General features: G+C 42.1%; 2 protein-coding genes across 2 annotated transcripts; both read right to left on the bottom strand.

The window, feature by feature from the left end:
* Window positions 1–212: 212 nt before the first annotated feature.
* LOC132886332 (uncharacterized) lies at window positions 213–8,173 on the bottom strand. The gene is made up of 6 exons (XM_060920879.1): window positions 7,952–8,173; window positions 7,095–7,130; window positions 1,787–2,776; window positions 1,422–1,580; window positions 949–1,041; window positions 213–804 (listed from the first exon to the last, which is right to left on the bottom strand). Exons 1-6 carry the CDS (start codon window positions 8,033–8,035, stop codon window positions 481–483), a joined length of 1,686 nt encoding a protein of 561 aa, XP_060776862.1. The 5' UTR covers window positions 8,036–8,173; the 3' UTR covers window positions 213–480.
* Window positions 8,174–9,633: 1,460 nt separating this feature from the next.
* LOC132886323 (zinc finger BED domain-containing protein 4-like) lies at window positions 9,634–11,815 on the bottom strand. Its single transcript, XM_060920870.1, has 2 exons — window positions 10,727–11,815; window positions 9,634–10,525 (listed from the first exon to the last, which is right to left on the bottom strand). Exons 1-2 carry the CDS (start codon window positions 11,794–11,796, stop codon window positions 10,012–10,014), a joined length of 1,584 nt encoding a protein of 527 aa, XP_060776853.1. The 5' UTR covers window positions 11,797–11,815; the 3' UTR covers window positions 9,634–10,011.
* Window positions 11,816–17,251: the final 5,436 nt, after the last annotated feature.

Raw genomic sequence — 17,251 nt, 5'->3', positions numbered from 1 at the left:
AATTTAATAAAAAAACAAACAAACACACAATACAAGGTAATAAGCCCCCAAACAAAATGAGTGGTGAACACATTGGATTTACTTTGCAATTAACATTTATTTTAAATGCTAAACAACGCATCATTTAAGGCTCTGGAAACATGTTCCACTTTTGTGAAAAGAAAATATATATAAAACAACAATAAATACATGTCTCTCTGTCTCTTTACCTTCCTACACCTACTTTGCACCTCTGCACCTACCTACCTCCTACCCACCCACCTCCCTCCTTTCTAACTAACTGTCTATCTAACTGGAACTACAATAAACATGTTATCATCTTCTAAAGTGCACAGCAGTGATAAATAACAAAGTGTATCACTGTCTTACTGCGAATTAACAAATCTGTATCACTTTGTTACAAACACAATCAAAGTGTTACATTTAAAGATTATTAAACCTGGAACAGTAAACAAGTTACCTTGTTTTTCTCACTTTGGCCTACCCCAGTAGTTTAATCTGCAGTGTGATCAGTTTTGGAGGCAGGGTTTTGTTGCCCAGTCCAAGCATGACTGCTTGAATGAATCTGAACGTGTTTTCCATGCATTTTGGATAATTCAAGTGAAGGGCATAAATGAGGCCGAAAAGAAGGCAGACTGCCTGGGGAAAGTCTCTGACATTGTCCATAACAGTACCTCCCTCAAGTATGATGGCAGTGGAGATGGGTTGGAGGTGCACTCCATTTGGACCCTGCTGCTGAGCATCTTCAGTCACTGTCAGCACTCCAACTGTCACTGAGGCGAATGCTTCTTCTTTTGCTATATCCTGCAAAAAAGCACACAAAACCAGCTATTGAATGTGGGCAATTTCAATCAAAAATTGAATTTCAAATATTTTACAATGCTGTGAAATAATTAAATATGATTTGCAATAAAATGGATAATTGAGATCAATGTTTGTTTTACTCACAAAGCAAGTCGTGTAGACTTGACTGGAGTCTTCACTGAGGAAAACTGGAAGACCTTTGAGGACAACAGTCCGAAGTGCTGTCACATCAGGTGACTAAAAATAGAGAGAGAACAGATAAGTTCAGAACTATGTAGCATGTTGAGAATTTGGGGAAATTTATGTTGATATACTGTTCTGTATTTCCTCTGACAGTGCAGGCCTCTAATAGGGCTTTAAGTTTTATAAGTACCCAACAGAAAATTATACAATCAAGCAGATTCATCAAATTCCTGCGATTCTAATCTTGTCTGAGCAGAATCAAGAAAGAAATGGTTATCTTATTTTTATTGTTATTATTATTACAGGATCAGTATATGAACTTATAATGGTAATCAATCAGCATAAAATGTGTCAAGGGCCTAAAAAAGGTGAAGAATGAGAATGCATAAAACTAATTATTATAAATATAGTACAAAACACAATAGAATCCTTACCAACCAGTTGATGTGCTGCATTAAGTCTTTCAGTTTTTGTCCCACAGTTCCTTTTTTGGACTTGAAAAGATCAATGAAGCGTGGCGTGTGCTGGTCGAGGGCTTCATAGAAGTTGCCTTCAAGATTCTTGTTGGCGATGCGATTAAACTCAGCAAAGACCTGGAAGATAGAGAGGACATAGCAAGAGGGATAGCAACACTAAGCTGCCCATCATTCAATTAATACTATAGCAAATGAAAGAACTCCATGTGTGAAACTAGGATGACTTAAACCTGCTCGATTATGGTAAAAATAATGATCACGATTATTTTGGTCTGCTGGAATCTATATGGGGGAGGGCAGGTCAAAACTAACTAGTATCTTACCTGTCTCTCCGTGAACAGTGCTGGCCATCGTTCCATCACGCTCTGCACAGCAGGTTCCTGTGTCACTATCTCCCTTCTGCGCAGTGAGAATGTTTCTTCCATCATTCTTGACACTAGACTGGCATTGGGTTGTTTTTTCTTCATTTCCTCTATGATAACCTTCCTGGCATTTTCAAGGCTGCTTTCATCATGTCTGTCAGGTAAATTTGGCAAATAATTAACTTCACCTCTTTTTGGCCGCTTGATATTCTTGCTGGATGATGGTCCTTCTGGGTTGCGTTTGCTTCGTTTACCCCCATTGATCAGTACATCATCACATCCTGCTTTTCGTAGTTTTGTACGATAGTTGGCCATCTTAAATTTAAGGCTGTTCTTCCAGCCATACCATCCTGGCTGGGGACCAGGTTCAGTGAGGCTGGGGTGCTTGCTAATCAGTGCTTTTGCAACACTGCTGAAGTCATCATCGTCAGGGTAAGCTTTGAAACTGTACATTGTTTCAGCAAGTTTCTCAAGTATGTCATGTTTCATATCTCGTGATGGAGTCCATGGGACACGATCTTTCATAAATAAGAGATCTGCCTGTCTCAGCCGGTAAGCTACATCCACAGAGAAATTGGGTATCTCAAAGAACTCGGGCCACTGTCTTCTTAGTGGAGGCGTTGAACCAGTAGAGGACAAGATCTCAGTGTCTGCTGTGCTGCAGTCTGTATCTTCAGTGGATGAAGACAGGGATGTCAAGTCAAGAGTCACAAGAGGGATGACTTTCAGAGTAGGTCTTTCAGGCAAATCCTCTATTTGAGACAAATTGCAGAGTGCATTACTGAAGTCTGGGTCTTCATACTGGAGTTTGAAGTCATACTGCAGTGACAGCTTATCACTCAGCTGAGTTTTTAGTTCCTGAATGGAATCCGGTCTCTCATTCAAGATTAGTTTCCTTATATCATCATCATCAATGACAACTCGCAGCATCAATCTTTGCTCCATCCTCTCCTGTAAAAAAGGGAAAAAAAAGGATTTAATCCGCTCAGCACAGTGTTAAAACCAGTCAGCACAATACAGTGGGGCAAAAAAGTATTTAGTCAGCCACCAATTGTGCAAGTTCTCCCACTTAAAAAGATGAGAGAGGCCTGTAATTTTCATCATAGGTACACTTCAACTATGAGAGACAGAATGGGGGGAAAGAATCCAGGAAATCACATTTATAGGATTTTTAATGAATTAATTGGTAAATTCCTCGGTAAAATAAGTATTTGGTCACCTACAAACAAGCAAGATTTCTGGCTCTCACAGACCTGTAAGTTCTTCTTGAAGAGGCTCCTCTGTCCTCCACTCATTACCTGTATTAATGGCACCTGTTTGAACTCATTATCAGTATAAAAGACACCTGTCCACAACCTCAAACAGTCCCACTCCAAACTCCACTATGGCCAAGACCAAAGAGCTGTCAAAGGACACCAGAAACAAAATTGTAGACCTGCACCAGGCTGGGAAGACTGAATCTGCAATAGGTAAGCAGCTTGGTGTGAAGAAATCAACTGTGGGAGCAATTATTAGAAAATGGAAGACATATAAGACCACTGATAATCTCCCTCGATCTGGGGCTCCACACAAGAGCTCACCCTGTGGGGTCAAAATGATCACAAGAACGGTGAGCAAAAATCCCAGAACCACACGGGGGGACCTAGTGAATGACCTGCAGAGAGCTGGGACCAAAGTAACAAAGGCTACCATCAGTAACACACTATGCCGCCAGGGACTCAAATCCTGCAGTGCCAGACGTGTCCCCCTGCTTAAGCCAGTGCATGTCCAGGCCCGTCTGAAGTTTGCTAGAGAGCATTTGGATGATCCAGAAGAGGATTTGGAGAATGTCATATGGTCAGATGAAACCAAAATAGAACTTTTTGGTAAAAACTCAACTTGTCGTGTTTGGAGGAGAAAGAATGCTGAGTTGCATCCAAAGAACACCATACCTACTGTGAAGCATGGGGGTGGAAACATCATGCTTTGGGGCTGTTTTTCTGCAAAGGGACCAGGACGACTGATGCGTGTAAAGGAAAGAATGAATGGGGCCATGTATCGTGAGATTTTGAGTGAAAACCTCCTTCCATCAGCAAGGGCATTGAAGATGAAATGTGGCTGGGTCTTTCAGCATGACAATGATCCCAAACACACCGCCCGGGCAACGAAGGAGTGGCTTCATAAGAAGCATTTCAAGGTCCTGGAGTGGCCTAGCCAGTGTCCAGATCTCAACCCCATAGAAAATCTTTGGAGGGAGTTGAAAGTCCGTGTTGCCCAGCGACAGCCCCAAAACATCACTGCTCTAGAGGAGATCTGCATGGAGGAATGGGCCAAAATACCAGCAACAGTGTGTGAAAACCTTGTGAAGACTTACAGAAAACGTTTGACCTCTGTCATTGCCAACAAAGGGTATATAACAAAGTATTGAGATGAACTTTTGTTATTGACCAAATACTTATTTTCCACCATAATTTGCAAATAAATTCGTTAAAAATCAGACAATGTGATTTTCTGGATTTTTTTTTTCTCATTTTGTCTCTCATAGTTGAGGTATACCTATGATGAAAATTACAGGCCTCTCTCATCTTTTTAAGTGGGAGAACTTGCACAATTAGTGACTGACTAAATACTTTTTTGCCCCACTGTATATATCGTTTGAGAGTAACAAGCTGTTTGCCATGAACTCTGTAAAGTGATAGAGGAAAAACATCGTTCAATTCAGACAACTGGGTAACTGAGAAGGTGGGCAAATGGCTGCTACAGAGTTCGTAAGCTCGAAGATGCTCATCATACCATGAGGTCATCTGTCTGCAGACAAATGTTACATCTGTGTTGATAATGACAATGTTTGTGATTTGTCTGAAATCTGGGAGCCCTGAGCAGGATCCAACAGAAATGACCATACCAGCACTGTACCTAATGCCATCAATGCAGACAGAGGAAGCTACAAGTACTGTGTTCAGCTTGTTGCTCCTTTGATTGAGCCAGTTCTGCACATTTTCTGGAAATGATGAAACCATCACAGAATTCAATTTGTGAATTTCAACAGAAGGCTTAAAAAAAGACGAGGCTGCTAGGTGGAAAGCCATCATTTTCTGATGTCTGTTTGCTAAAGTAAGGGGTATATTTTTGAAGTTCTGAGAGTGACGCACAGCTTTTTTAAAGAACTTGTGTTTCCCTTCAAAACGCATTGTCCAGACATCAGATAGAGGACCAAATGTTCGAATTAGCTCAGGGTAGTGCTCAACATAGTGGTGCTTTGGTCGTAGCTTTTCACCTGGGAAAACCTTCTGAAACAAACCTCTATGTTCAGAGATTTTGCTGTCAAGAAAGCACAAGGACTCCTCTGTAAAGCTTGTGGACACTGACAATTCTACCACGTCTTTTAAGGTAATTAAAACCTCCCAGGTTTCATCACCTTTCGGAATGTGTTGACCAATCAATAATGGCAGCAGTCGGAGAAGAGTCCAATTCTCATGACCATTTCCTCCAATTGTTAACTTTGAGGAGAACGTCTTTGGAATGAGCTGGGGTTGGTTTGTTTTGTCTGAAAATGTGTACGGGAACTGTTTAATAGCATCATTCAGAGCCTCGAGGGAGATGATTCCCTTTGATATCAGTGCCTTGAAGCACAAGGCCAGTTCTAATGGAACAATCCCCTCCAGGAGATCGTGCAGGAGGTCTGGAGGGAACCCCTCAACAACATGAAAATGTTGCAAGCTTTCAGTCAATGGACAGCTTCGTTTCACACCATATTCTTGAGCCTTGGTTGAATCCTGAGACACCTCTTGCACTTGTTTGTCATGGTTTTCTCTTGTTCTTTTTTGAAAAAATCCTGTCCGTACTTCCTTGTCCTGTATTTCCCCCCGCTTGGCCATACAGAACCGACACACTTGGGTAACTGTGAAGCTTTCAAAGAACCCTCCTAAAGAGTGGGCAGCCAGATTGTCTGCTGCCACAAATAACACTGTGCCTTTAACAGTGGCTCCCAACTGTTCTACATATATTCCTTGTTGCTCAAGAAAAACAAGGTCCCGAATAAGAGGGCGGAGAATTTCACCATAACCATGGTCTTTGATGCTGTTGGCCTTGACAAGCAGAGCAAGTTGAATGGCATGAAGACAGGAGCGATATTTTGGGTGTAAATTGCCAAGTACCCAGTAGACAGCAGTTAGTTTGTGCTTTTTTCTGGAGGTTCCTAAGGGGTTGGCCACCTCGAAATCATCAATATACAGGTAAAGAGCGATCCTGAACTCTTCCTCATTCAGGAAAGCATTGTCTTTGAAGCAGGAACCATCTCTGTAAGACTTGTATTCCTCTGACAAAGTTGCCTCATGTGACATGGTCTTTTCCAGAATGTCTCTATTGCTCAGCAAAGTTTGCAGCATTTTCAATATGGGGATATACACAACTGTCTGCTTGTCATTTCCTTGGACAAACTCAACGGGCATAACCAAAGAAAATTCCTTTGAAATGCAAGTTGTTCGCTTTTGAGCAGTTGACAGTGATCCTCCATCAGAAGTGAATTTGTGGAATACATTATTCTCAGTGACCACTCGAGCTATCTCATTCACTAAACCATCATCAACATCTGCACAATGTGTGTGCAGAATTCTTCGAATTGAAGAATGTAGCAATGGCTGTGATAACAAATATATTTGATTGACCTGCTCTATAACCTCTTGCTGTGCAGTTTCAGAGATGTTGAGAATTGATGACATTTTCAGGAAAAGAGCTGCTACATTGTGTTCCAACTGAGTCTCCAAGTCCTCCACATCTTTTAGCTCAGCAACTTCACTGTCAATGTCATCATTTTCAGGGTCACTCTCTTCCAACTGAACACTTGCATTAGTTGGAAGCTCTTCGACTACATTTGGCGAAACAATTTCAGGTTTGAATGCCATCTCATTGTGCATCTGATGCTCTTTGATTCTATGGGCATTGAAGGTAGAATAAACGTTACTTTGAAAGTAACAGTCTTTATATGGGCAAGCAACCATTTGTCTCAGCTTAAGATGTCGTCGCAAATGAGTAAAAAAGTCTGCTTCTGTGCAAAGCTCCACAAAGTTGCACAACTGACAGTGAAATGCAGTTTCCCTGATTTTGCCTGAATCCTTTTTATTATGCCATGTTGACAGGTGTACTTGGAGGGCATTAAAAGATTTAAATGTGCAGAGGCAGTCCATATGCAGGCATGGGAGTCGAGATGTGCGAGTATAGCATCCATGTTTTAAACGGTAATGTTTAAGCAAAGCGCCCCTCTTTTTAGCAAAAAATGTGCAGTACTTACAGGTCCACTGCATTGGATGATAATGCTCTGCTTGACCTAAAAAAAGAAAAGAGAATTTCAGCATTAACCACTAGTTTTGGTTACCTGGTCAAGATTGAGTTTAATTGACACAGCGCAAGCTCCCTCCCCCACCCCTCTCGAAAATTTTGTCCGAAGGGGGAGGAGGAGGGGGGGCACAAAGCGCCGCGCATATACACAGTAAACAGACCGAGACCCAAATAATGTGCACTTCCCTCCTACACACGTTTAAGAAATGTTATCGCTTTACAAGCGGAGTTGCGCTATTTAGAAAAGTAACCGAAAGTTTTAATTTGTAGCCGCATCCAACTGCCGCTGTCACTCGAGCTGCGCTGGGCAGAATGTGTGCGTTTGTGTGCGGCGTCTAGCAAAAATATAATTCTTGCGTATTTTATTCCGGCTGCCGGATAGACTATAATGTAACGTACAGCCGGACATGGTCGGGAATGGACGAGTAGGCGTCAATACACCGTCGCTTATTTCTTTATTATTCTGAACGGTTACTGTCGCTGTAACCACGCAAATACAACAAAACAGCGAGCAGCCCGAGCGGCAACAACACACCTCAACCTCGGCTCTGTGTCTCTCACCACCCACTCCCACACACATTCACATTAACAGAGCACATACCCCCTGAACTGCAGTACAACACATTTCACAGGAACATTACTACAGGTTTGCTCCCGACCCCTGAGCTAGCTAGCAAATCATGAAGGAAATACTGGTGAAATTAACGAGTTTGGCGACTGCGACGTACCCAGTAACCAGTAAAACACCATAACGTTATACCACAACAAAATAACTCGACGGTTGACAAAAGAGTAAAAATATTAACTTACCAAATTGATGCTTTTCACTGAGCTCCGGTTAATCCTGGTGCATGTGCTGAAAAGACCGCGCGTAGATGGGGCAGGTCTGCGCATGTCTAAACACAACGCCCAAAGGACTCTGGGACAATAAATTTATATTTTCTAATTTAACTGAAGTGGAGTACACTAAGTTAAGCGTGTTCTCCAACTTGAAATTAGCAGTTATTTATTTAATATTAGTGTTGACAACAGGTTGATGATTTCTAAGTTTGATTCACTAATCATTTCTAATTAATTTGAATATTTGCATTTACAGTGTACGGTAGGTAAGCTAATGGTTAGCCATGCATACCTCGAACTAGCTGACTTTGTTAATGTTAGCAAAAAAAAAAAAATCTAAAAGGAATTACGCACCAAAACATGGAGCTCTCATTTACACCCCATGGAAAGACTCTTTTGCGCTGAAATCTTTTCTTCTCTCCAGCGATGTCTATCTTAGTCTACAGTCATTAGACTTTTAAACAGTCAAGGCGCGAATCTTGACCCCCAACTTTCAGGCTCAAGCATGTATGCGCATTACATAAAAACACGCCAACTATAACACTGATATGTTTTACCTATATAAAACGTTGATATTTACATTCCCGATATGATACAAAGCAGCACGATAAACAAGCATCACACTTACCTTACAAAATTCCTGCCCAGCTGGAGGGCGCTATAATTTGTGAAAAAGCCTTTTTTTTTTCACAGGTCATTTTCCTTGGTACATTTGCACTCTTTCAATATTAAAAAGCTAACGTGTTAAAATGTCATTAATTTAAATAAATGATTACATTTGCTATATTCTCTGATTCTATTATTCTTTTCCTTGTACACTTACAGATGAAAACACCTACATTCTCTGATAGCTGGCCTGCATTTCATTTTTTTAACATTGTTATAAGACCATATTTTATAGGTCACACAGGTCACACATTTTCTTATGAAACTGGTAACAGCTGATCTTCAGACCAATCCTCACAAAAGGTACTAATTGTCACAGTGTCAATTTTTTAAAGCATTTACCCAAAAGCCCCCAGGCAGGAGATAAGTTCACATCTCTGTGAATCTTTGGTTGTTTGTCATGTAACATGCAGTCAGTGTTGCATCTGAAGACCATTGCAGATGCTGCCATTTCTGCTAGAACCCCACATTGCTGCTTGCAGCTATATTTATTATTAATAATAAATATAATAATCCTCCCTTCACCTCTCTATGCCATCCGCCCGCCTCAGCACCATGGGGAGCAGAGCTTTCAGCCGCTCTGCTCCCCAACTCTGGAACTCTCTTCCACCAGACATCCGTAACATTGTTTCTTTATCCCAGTTTAAATCACGACTCAAAACTCATCTGTTTAAATCTGCATATTTGCTGTAATTTCATTGTTTTCTTTTTTATTGTCTGTTTGTCTGTAAAGTGTCCTTGAGTGCCGTGAAAGGCGCTGCCAAATAAAATGTATTATTATTATTATTATTATTATTATTAGAGATGCACCGATTGCAAAATTCTTGGCCGATACCGATTTCCGGTTTTTGAGGGGGTCTGACCTGCCAAAACCGGTTTTACCGATACCGATTTTCTATCTAAGAAATCATTATAATCATACAATAGACACCATGTTTACTTGGCTTGAGAATAAAACATCAAAAATAAGATATAGTGAGTTTCAACAGTGCCCCCTGAGCAGATTTATTTAGAACACTGACCATAACATTCAGTCCAGTTTACAGGTCAATATAGGAAAAAAACTAAAATATTAAGACAAACAAAAGATAAAGTGCACCATGCAAACTTGAAAACTGGTTCTCTAAGTAAATCACATTTTAGGCCTTTTATTTCTTTTCACATAATAAGTGCAGGATTTAATATAGGCCTAGGATAAAAAAAATAAAGTGCACCACATGCTCTTGTCAATTGAAACTGGTTCTCATAACATTTTTAACATTTGCATTTGACCTCTCTTGACATCTCTAAATAAAAAAATAACATTGAAATTAACAGGTAGCTTTAAGTTGTGAACAAAGTGCTCTGTCCCACCCCCAGTGCAATCACTCAACCATCAATGGCAGGTTCTTCTTCACAAACAGCAGCATTTCTGCCTTCTCCCCAGAAAGCCTGTTTCTTTTCTCATCAAGGACATTACTAGCCAAGCTAAACAAGCGCTCACTATCAATGCTTGTGCATGGAGCAGAGAGGTATGCTTGGGCAAGCGGGGCAAGTGCAGGGTAGTGTGTTTTGTTTTCACGCCAGTATTTTAGTACATCATTTACAGTTTCATCCTCAGATCTCTTGATGGGCAGCTCTGAGAGGTAACGCTGTAACTGAACAGATGCAGGGCGGCCTAGCAGGTGTTCCTCCTCATTGCTAGCATTCTCCATCAGTATCTCATCATGCACAGAAAGCAGTAGGCTTGCCCTTTTGGTTGGAGGTGCGATGGCAGGTTCCTCAGGAGGCTGATCAGGTGTGGGTCTGATGGCACTGGTGTCCACTCTGTCCAGCATGTTCAGAAGTACCCTTTTCACTTCATTTTTTGTTTCTGCTGAGAAGTAGCAAGTTTTGTATCTGTATCAACAGACAAAAGGATTTTTATATTACACAGACACATCAGCCAGACATAAACATAAATATTGTACACTCTGTACATAGGCTACTGTACATAAGCAGGCATTAAAATGGCAACAAAAAATATGTTTTGACAAATAAAGGCTTTCTATTATTTTCTACTGGGCTAATAAACATCCTTAGTAGTAAGTTGTTACTTGCCTAGGATCCATAGCAGTGGCCACAAGGTACAGTGGATTCTTCTCGATGTCTGCAAACCGTCTCTGGACCGCTTCCAACAGCGTGGCCTTGGCAGTGCCCACACCACGGTCGGTGTCTGCTGCTCTCCCCAAAAGGCGCTTCAGTGCAGTGATTTCAGGGATGACGGACGAGGCGGTGGCTGACGAGGAGCTAATTGTCTTTGTGAGTTCCTCAAAAGGTTGAAGGATGCTCAACACATTCTCAATTAACTCCCACTGGTGTGTGGTGAATATTGTCGGCAGCTCGTGTTCTGTTGCGTATAAGCTCAAGGCGCGTTTTTGTTCCAACAGCGACTGCAACATGTAAAACGTGCTGTTCCAACGTGTCGGAACGTCTTGTTGCAAGCGTTTCTTGGGTTGACCCAACTCCTCCTGGATAACGTGGAGTTTCGAGTAGGCTAGCGGTGAGTGTTTGAAGTGCGTGACTATTCTCCTGCCTGTTGCCACGGCGTCGGTGATTGCGCGTTGAGATTGCAGTCCCTCATTCACCGCTAGCTGGAGTGTATGTGCCATGCACGGGAGACTGGCGAAGTTGCAGTCATCCAGTGCCTTGGTCATATTCCGAGCGTTGTCACGCAACACGACATGAACCCTCTTCTTGTCGATGTTCCACTCTGCCATCATTTTTTCAAATTTGGCTCGTAAATTGTCCGCAGTGTGGGAACCAGGGCATTCTTCACAGTATAGCAGGACTTGATGTAGCTCAAATTCATCATCCAGCCATTGAGCGGTCAGACTCAACATTGACATTAAGCTCACGTTAGAAGTCCAAATGTCCGTCGTGAAACTGATCGGAGATTTGGTGGCGTTGAGTAGCTTGCGTATATGGCTTGAAACCTTCTCAAACAACTCTGGCAGCGCTGTATCAGAAAAGTATCGCCTACTTGGTAATTTGTACCGTGGACTCAGGTGTTTAATCAGGTTGACGAAGCCTTTATCCTGCACTACGCTGAACGGCTGGTCGTCCAGTGCCATGTACTCCATTATTTTTCGAGTGGTGGCATTAGACTTCTCAACACTCGTGTCGAACATAGGGGCGACGGTGGGGTGTTGTTGCTGTGACTCCGGTACATCCCTCTTAGTCTTAGCACTAGCAGCCGTGTCTTCTTTATACTTGCTAAACAAGCATGGGTGTTTCTTTTCCAAGTGGCGTCTTAAGTTGGTTGTTCCATAAGTCTTAGGCGTTGATCCTCCACGGCTTACTTTAGACTTACAAGCATTACACATAGCCTGTTTCGGTTCGTCCTGGCACACGGTAAAATATGTCCAGATCAACGACATCTTTGTTTTGCTTTGGTTCAGTTTTGAGCCGTCCGCGTTGAGCTGCTGCGCATGCGTGTCAGCGTGACCGGCCAAAAACCGGAAATGACGACAGTGACCGGCCGGTCACCGATTGGGCCGATTGGATAGAAAACCGGCCTTTTTGATCGGCGGCCGATTGACCGGTGCATCTCTAATTATTATTATTGCATTTTTCACAAATTGCTCCTGTCATTTCGCCAGTTTGTCTGGACGGGTTTTGTTGGATGTTTTGTATAAAGTTTTTATTTATCGAATTTGCAAAAAATAAAAATGCTCCGTTTGTCAAAATCCAGTGAATGTGGAGAGAAGAAAACAGGTATTCCATTCAATCTCGGTGCTACGTGCCTCGTCAGCTCATGTACGACTCGATTTCGTGGAATAACTGTTAAATATCTCACTTGGCGAGCATCAACCTTACTTCTCCAGCAAATGTCACGTACGTTATGTAGCGAGCAGAGTATTTTCCCTTTTACCCACATGTATGCATGTTTTATAGTGTGTTATTGTGTTTATTAGAATTGCCAAACTGTCCGATAAATAAATATCTTCCAGTCCAAAATGCGTTTGAAAAATACAGTGAACTGAGCAGCGATTCATTTCAAAAACATGATATTTATTTCCAGGATTTACATTTGAAACTGATATTTCTTTCTATCAGCCCAATGCGTTTATGTTGTGGAAATTGTGATATTAGAAAAGAAGAGTCAATTTCTCACTTTGACAACGCAGCGGCGTGTCGTTTATTTAACGATGGAGTCTAACATCTGAGGTCGTCGAAGAACGCCTCAGTGGTTCTAATAATCTGCAGCATGGCGCTGAGGAGCAGGATGTCAGCAGGCTTTCATCTAAACGGGGGAACAGGGGCACTGCGCCCTCTTACTCTCGGCGTGCGCCCCCTTACAGCAGTTCTTGGTGGAAAATAAAATGTTTTATCAAACTCTTACCTGAGCCTCACTGAATAATGCAGGCCACCTTTCTTTGAAGACACTAACAGCTGGGCTGTGGGCCACCACCTCTGCTCGTCGAGTTGAAAACGTTTTGGACATCTTTTCTGTTATTATCTTTTCATTATTCTTCTTTTTCATTTCACTGATCAATGCAAGCCTGTCCTTTTCCAAACTGTCCTGATTTTCTCCAACAGGATGTGGTGGGAGATAATTAACCTCCGCCGCCTTTGGTTTTTTCACATTTTTGGCTGGGGCTGCATCACCTGACCACTTTCTTTTTAATGTGTTGATCTCTATTTCAGGATAGGCATATTTTCGCGCTTTCAGCTTGGCATGGTAATTGTGCATCTTGTTCTTGATACGCCATACATCCCTGCAAAGGACCCTGGTTCCTTAAGGCATGGAAACTTTTCAAGAAGAGCTTCAGTCACAGCAGATACTTGCAAACCTGAAGGGTAGGCTGTGTAGGAGAATATGACATTGGAAAGGTCACGCATTATTGCCGATTTCACACTTGCATCTTGGAAGCATGTTCCAGTGGCATGGTATATTTTGTTCGCCTCTGCAAGGATAATTTCAATGTCGCGGGAAAACTGTGGAATTTGAAATGGCACTGGCCATGGAGCAGAGCGGCAGGATTCAGGGAGAATAATGGTGTCTTGTGAGCTGGTCGATGCACTGTCATCCACATGAAACGATGCTTCATCTGCAGAGCAGTCCACTTCACTCAAGGAAACTTCTGATTCATCTAGTGGATGCAAGTCAAGGGTAATCAAAGGCTCCTTTCTTATTTTCACAGTGGCCTTGTCATGCAAGTCAGCGGTTGAGGCAAGACTGAAAAACTGGTTGCCAAAATCTTGGTCTTCAAATAATAATCCAAATTCTCCTTGTAAATTGAATGTTTGACTAATAACTGAAACAAGTTCTTCCACTGTACTGGGAATTCCTGATGTGTCAATTTTCATATGTCGTGTTCTTCTAAGATGACTCGTAATTGCACTGCCATTGTCAGCCGGGGGTAAAGTACGTTGTTCTTAACTGCAGAGGGGAAGAGAAGAAATTTAAAGTTTATTAGAACCTGAGTTTAATAGCATACAGTAGGTAAAATTCCACATAAGAAAGTATTTTTAAAAGTATTTTTTACATGCACTGTGCACACATGATTGATTACAGAGCTAGCAAAGCACTCACACAGGCAGACAAACAAACCAATGCCAGTAGTACCATAACCTCCTAGCGGAAGTAATACTGTAATTCAAGTGAAGTTTACCTAGTCTGTGCAAATAAAGTGTTTCAGGGACACCATTCGACCATGTGCTGTATTATATGCAGCCAAGGGGTATGAATCTTTCAGTTCCGAATGCTGAAGGACTTCAAGCTGCCCTGTTGACTCCACTTTGAAGCTCCTTAGGTGTTCATGGTACCACCCACTCATTAACTTCAGAACAAAGACAGGGGTGTCATGCACAATGATTATTTGAAGTATTTCTCCAAAGTCAGGCAATCCTCCTGTTGATCCAAAGGGCAACAACATTCCAATGTTATAGTCTGTGCCTAAAATGTTAACCTTGTTTGTCATGTTTACAACCACTACCCCGGGGAATTTCTTTGCAAATGACTCCTTAATGCTGTCTCTTAGAACGTCAACTGCCACTTGAGGCATTCTGGACACTGACAGTGTTGGCTTTTGAATGTTAGCCTCATGGAGGTTATATGCAATCATTGATTGGTGTTTTCCAGCCATTGTCTTAAGAATGTTTCTGAAAGACCCAGTCTGCCTTACAATCCTTTTAAAGAATCGATGTTTGGCTTCAAAGCGCATTGTCCAGAGAGCCACAAGTGGTCCAGAAGCAGTTGTAAGCCATGGATAATGTTCAAGGAAGTGGTGTTTCGGTTTCAGCTTTTCATCTGGGAACACATTTAAATACCTGTGACGGTGTTCGCTGATCTTGCTATCCATATATCCTAGTGTCTCATCTGTGTGGACAGGAGCCATGACGAGCTCTACAACATCTTTCAAAGTCATCAAAACCTCCCACACTGGGTCATCTTCCGGTACTTTGTCACCTATTAAAAAAGGAAGGATCCTCAACAAGCACCAATTTTCATGTGCATTACCCCCTATACTCTTGCGTGATGCAAAAGTCAGGGGAACAGCTTGAGGACTGTTCGTTCTGTTGGCCCACCTGTAAGGAAACTGACGGATGGAATGATTGAGCTCCTGCAGGGAGAAGTATTTCTTGTTGATAAACACACCAAGACAGAGAGCTATTTCTAATGGTACAATCCCTTCAAGTAAATCATGCAACGGGTCAGGAGGATAACCTGATGTGACATGAAAGTAGCTCAGTCTGTCAGAGATGGGACACTGTCTTTTTACTCCACAATGATGAGCTTCAGCAAGGTCTGACAATGCTGCTGTGACCTGCATGCTATGAATGGACTTAGTCCGTGGAGGAAAACGTCCCTCTCTTTCTTCATGCTCCTGGATCTGTGAACGTTCTCCAATGCAAAAGCGACAGAAGCGTGAGGCAGTAAAACCTTCAACAAACCCACCTAGAGAGTGAGCCCCAAGATTGTCTGCGACTACAGCAAATACAGTACCCTTGATCACTTTACCCAGACTTGGTACAAAAATACCATTATCTTCAAAAGATTTCAAATCTTGAAGCAGTGGCTCCAACACCTTTGGGTATCCATATTGCTTGACATCATCTGCCTTACAAAGTATGGCTAAGTAAATGGAAGTTAGTGTAGATCGCAAAGTAGCAGGGATGTCTGCAAACACCCAGTACACAGCCGTGACTTCATGCTTCTTGCGGGATGTTCCCGGTGGGTTGCATACTTCAAATTCATCTGTGTAAAGAATGAGTGGGAGTCTAAGCTCATCACATAAAAAGCTGTTTTCTCTGAGGAACAATCCATCATGCAATGATTTGTATCCAGAGGAAACATCAAATGGTCTTCTGTTCTGCAATATGATGTCTTGAATGTGTCGGTTGTTCACAAGCTGGGACAATAAAGGGAGAATTGGTACATGCTGGTATGTTTTTTTTCCTTATCACTTCCAAGTATGTACTCAACTGGCTCAGTCAATGACAGATGCTCCTTCATAAATTGCTGTCTCCTGTCTTTAGTGCTTAAAGGCCCTTCCTCCCCTAAACCAGCACAGAAAGGATTTAGCTGGCAAAGATCCTGAACCAGTTCTGAAATCACTGACTACGTTTACATGCACATAGAGAGAATCAAATTTCTGCCGTTGCTCGACTGAAATCGAAGTTCAAAATGCCGTGTATACACCTTAATTCGGCTGAAATTGAACCGAACTTGATTTCTTGGAATCGAGCTACACGACATGCGATTTCTACCGAGCTACTTAGTGCATGTAAACCCTATTGAGCTACGTATTCGAGCTACTTACTTCAGCACTGCCCCTTCCGGAAGTGACAAGACCACAAGGGAAACACAACAGCCTCGGTCGGCATGACAACGGCATGAATCTTTTCTTTTTGTGGCATTGTTTGCACTGTTAAAATTTAGCTCACTTACTGTATCACCAAATACATCTGTACAGCTGTTGCATAGCTGTGAATTGTGTCGAAAAAAAAACCCAGCCTCGGTCGGCATGACACTTCACCTTAGCCGCCCACTTTATTAGGAACACTTCTGTTCGTACATACAAACTACAAACATTCTTCTTAGAGTTTATTTTATTTTTAAAAGGGACAGTGTACAAATTAAACATTATCCTTGTGGTCAGGACAGATGTCTGTCCCAGGTTATAGCAGTGCATGCTAATTTCCGCCTGTAGTCACTTTGTTAATACTCTTGAATAGCTCTTCATGACGACAACCGGAAGTGTACCAACACGATGGGGCGTGTAGCGCCACCTGTGGCTCGGGTGCACAATGCACCTCATAACAATAGCTCGATTTAAACACTGTGCATGTAGGATTGGATTTCTCTGGCACCCTGCTGGGACCTTCAGCTCGATTACCGACAGCAGCTCGATTTGGATGTGCATGTAAACGTAGTCACTGAATCTTCAAAAGTACAGCTATGCTTCCTCAAAGTGTTCAGTATAAGTTCTTTAATGACAGGGCCAGATGCAGATGAAAGGAAATTAAGTTCTTCTACTAGTTCATCTATGCATGCATTGGACACATTAAAAATGCATTGCAATTTAAGGAGGAGTAAACCCAATCTCTTGATAAGAGTTTTGTTCAAGTCCAAATCCT

Source organism: Neoarius graeffei, chromosome 1, assembly GCF_027579695.1.
Source record: "Neoarius graeffei isolate fNeoGra1 chromosome 1, fNeoGra1.pri, whole genome shotgun sequence".
NCBI classification, from domain to species: domain Eukaryota; kingdom Metazoa; phylum Chordata; class Actinopteri; order Siluriformes; family Ariidae; genus Neoarius; species Neoarius graeffei.
This window is presented reverse-complemented; position numbering and strand designations above follow the sequence as displayed.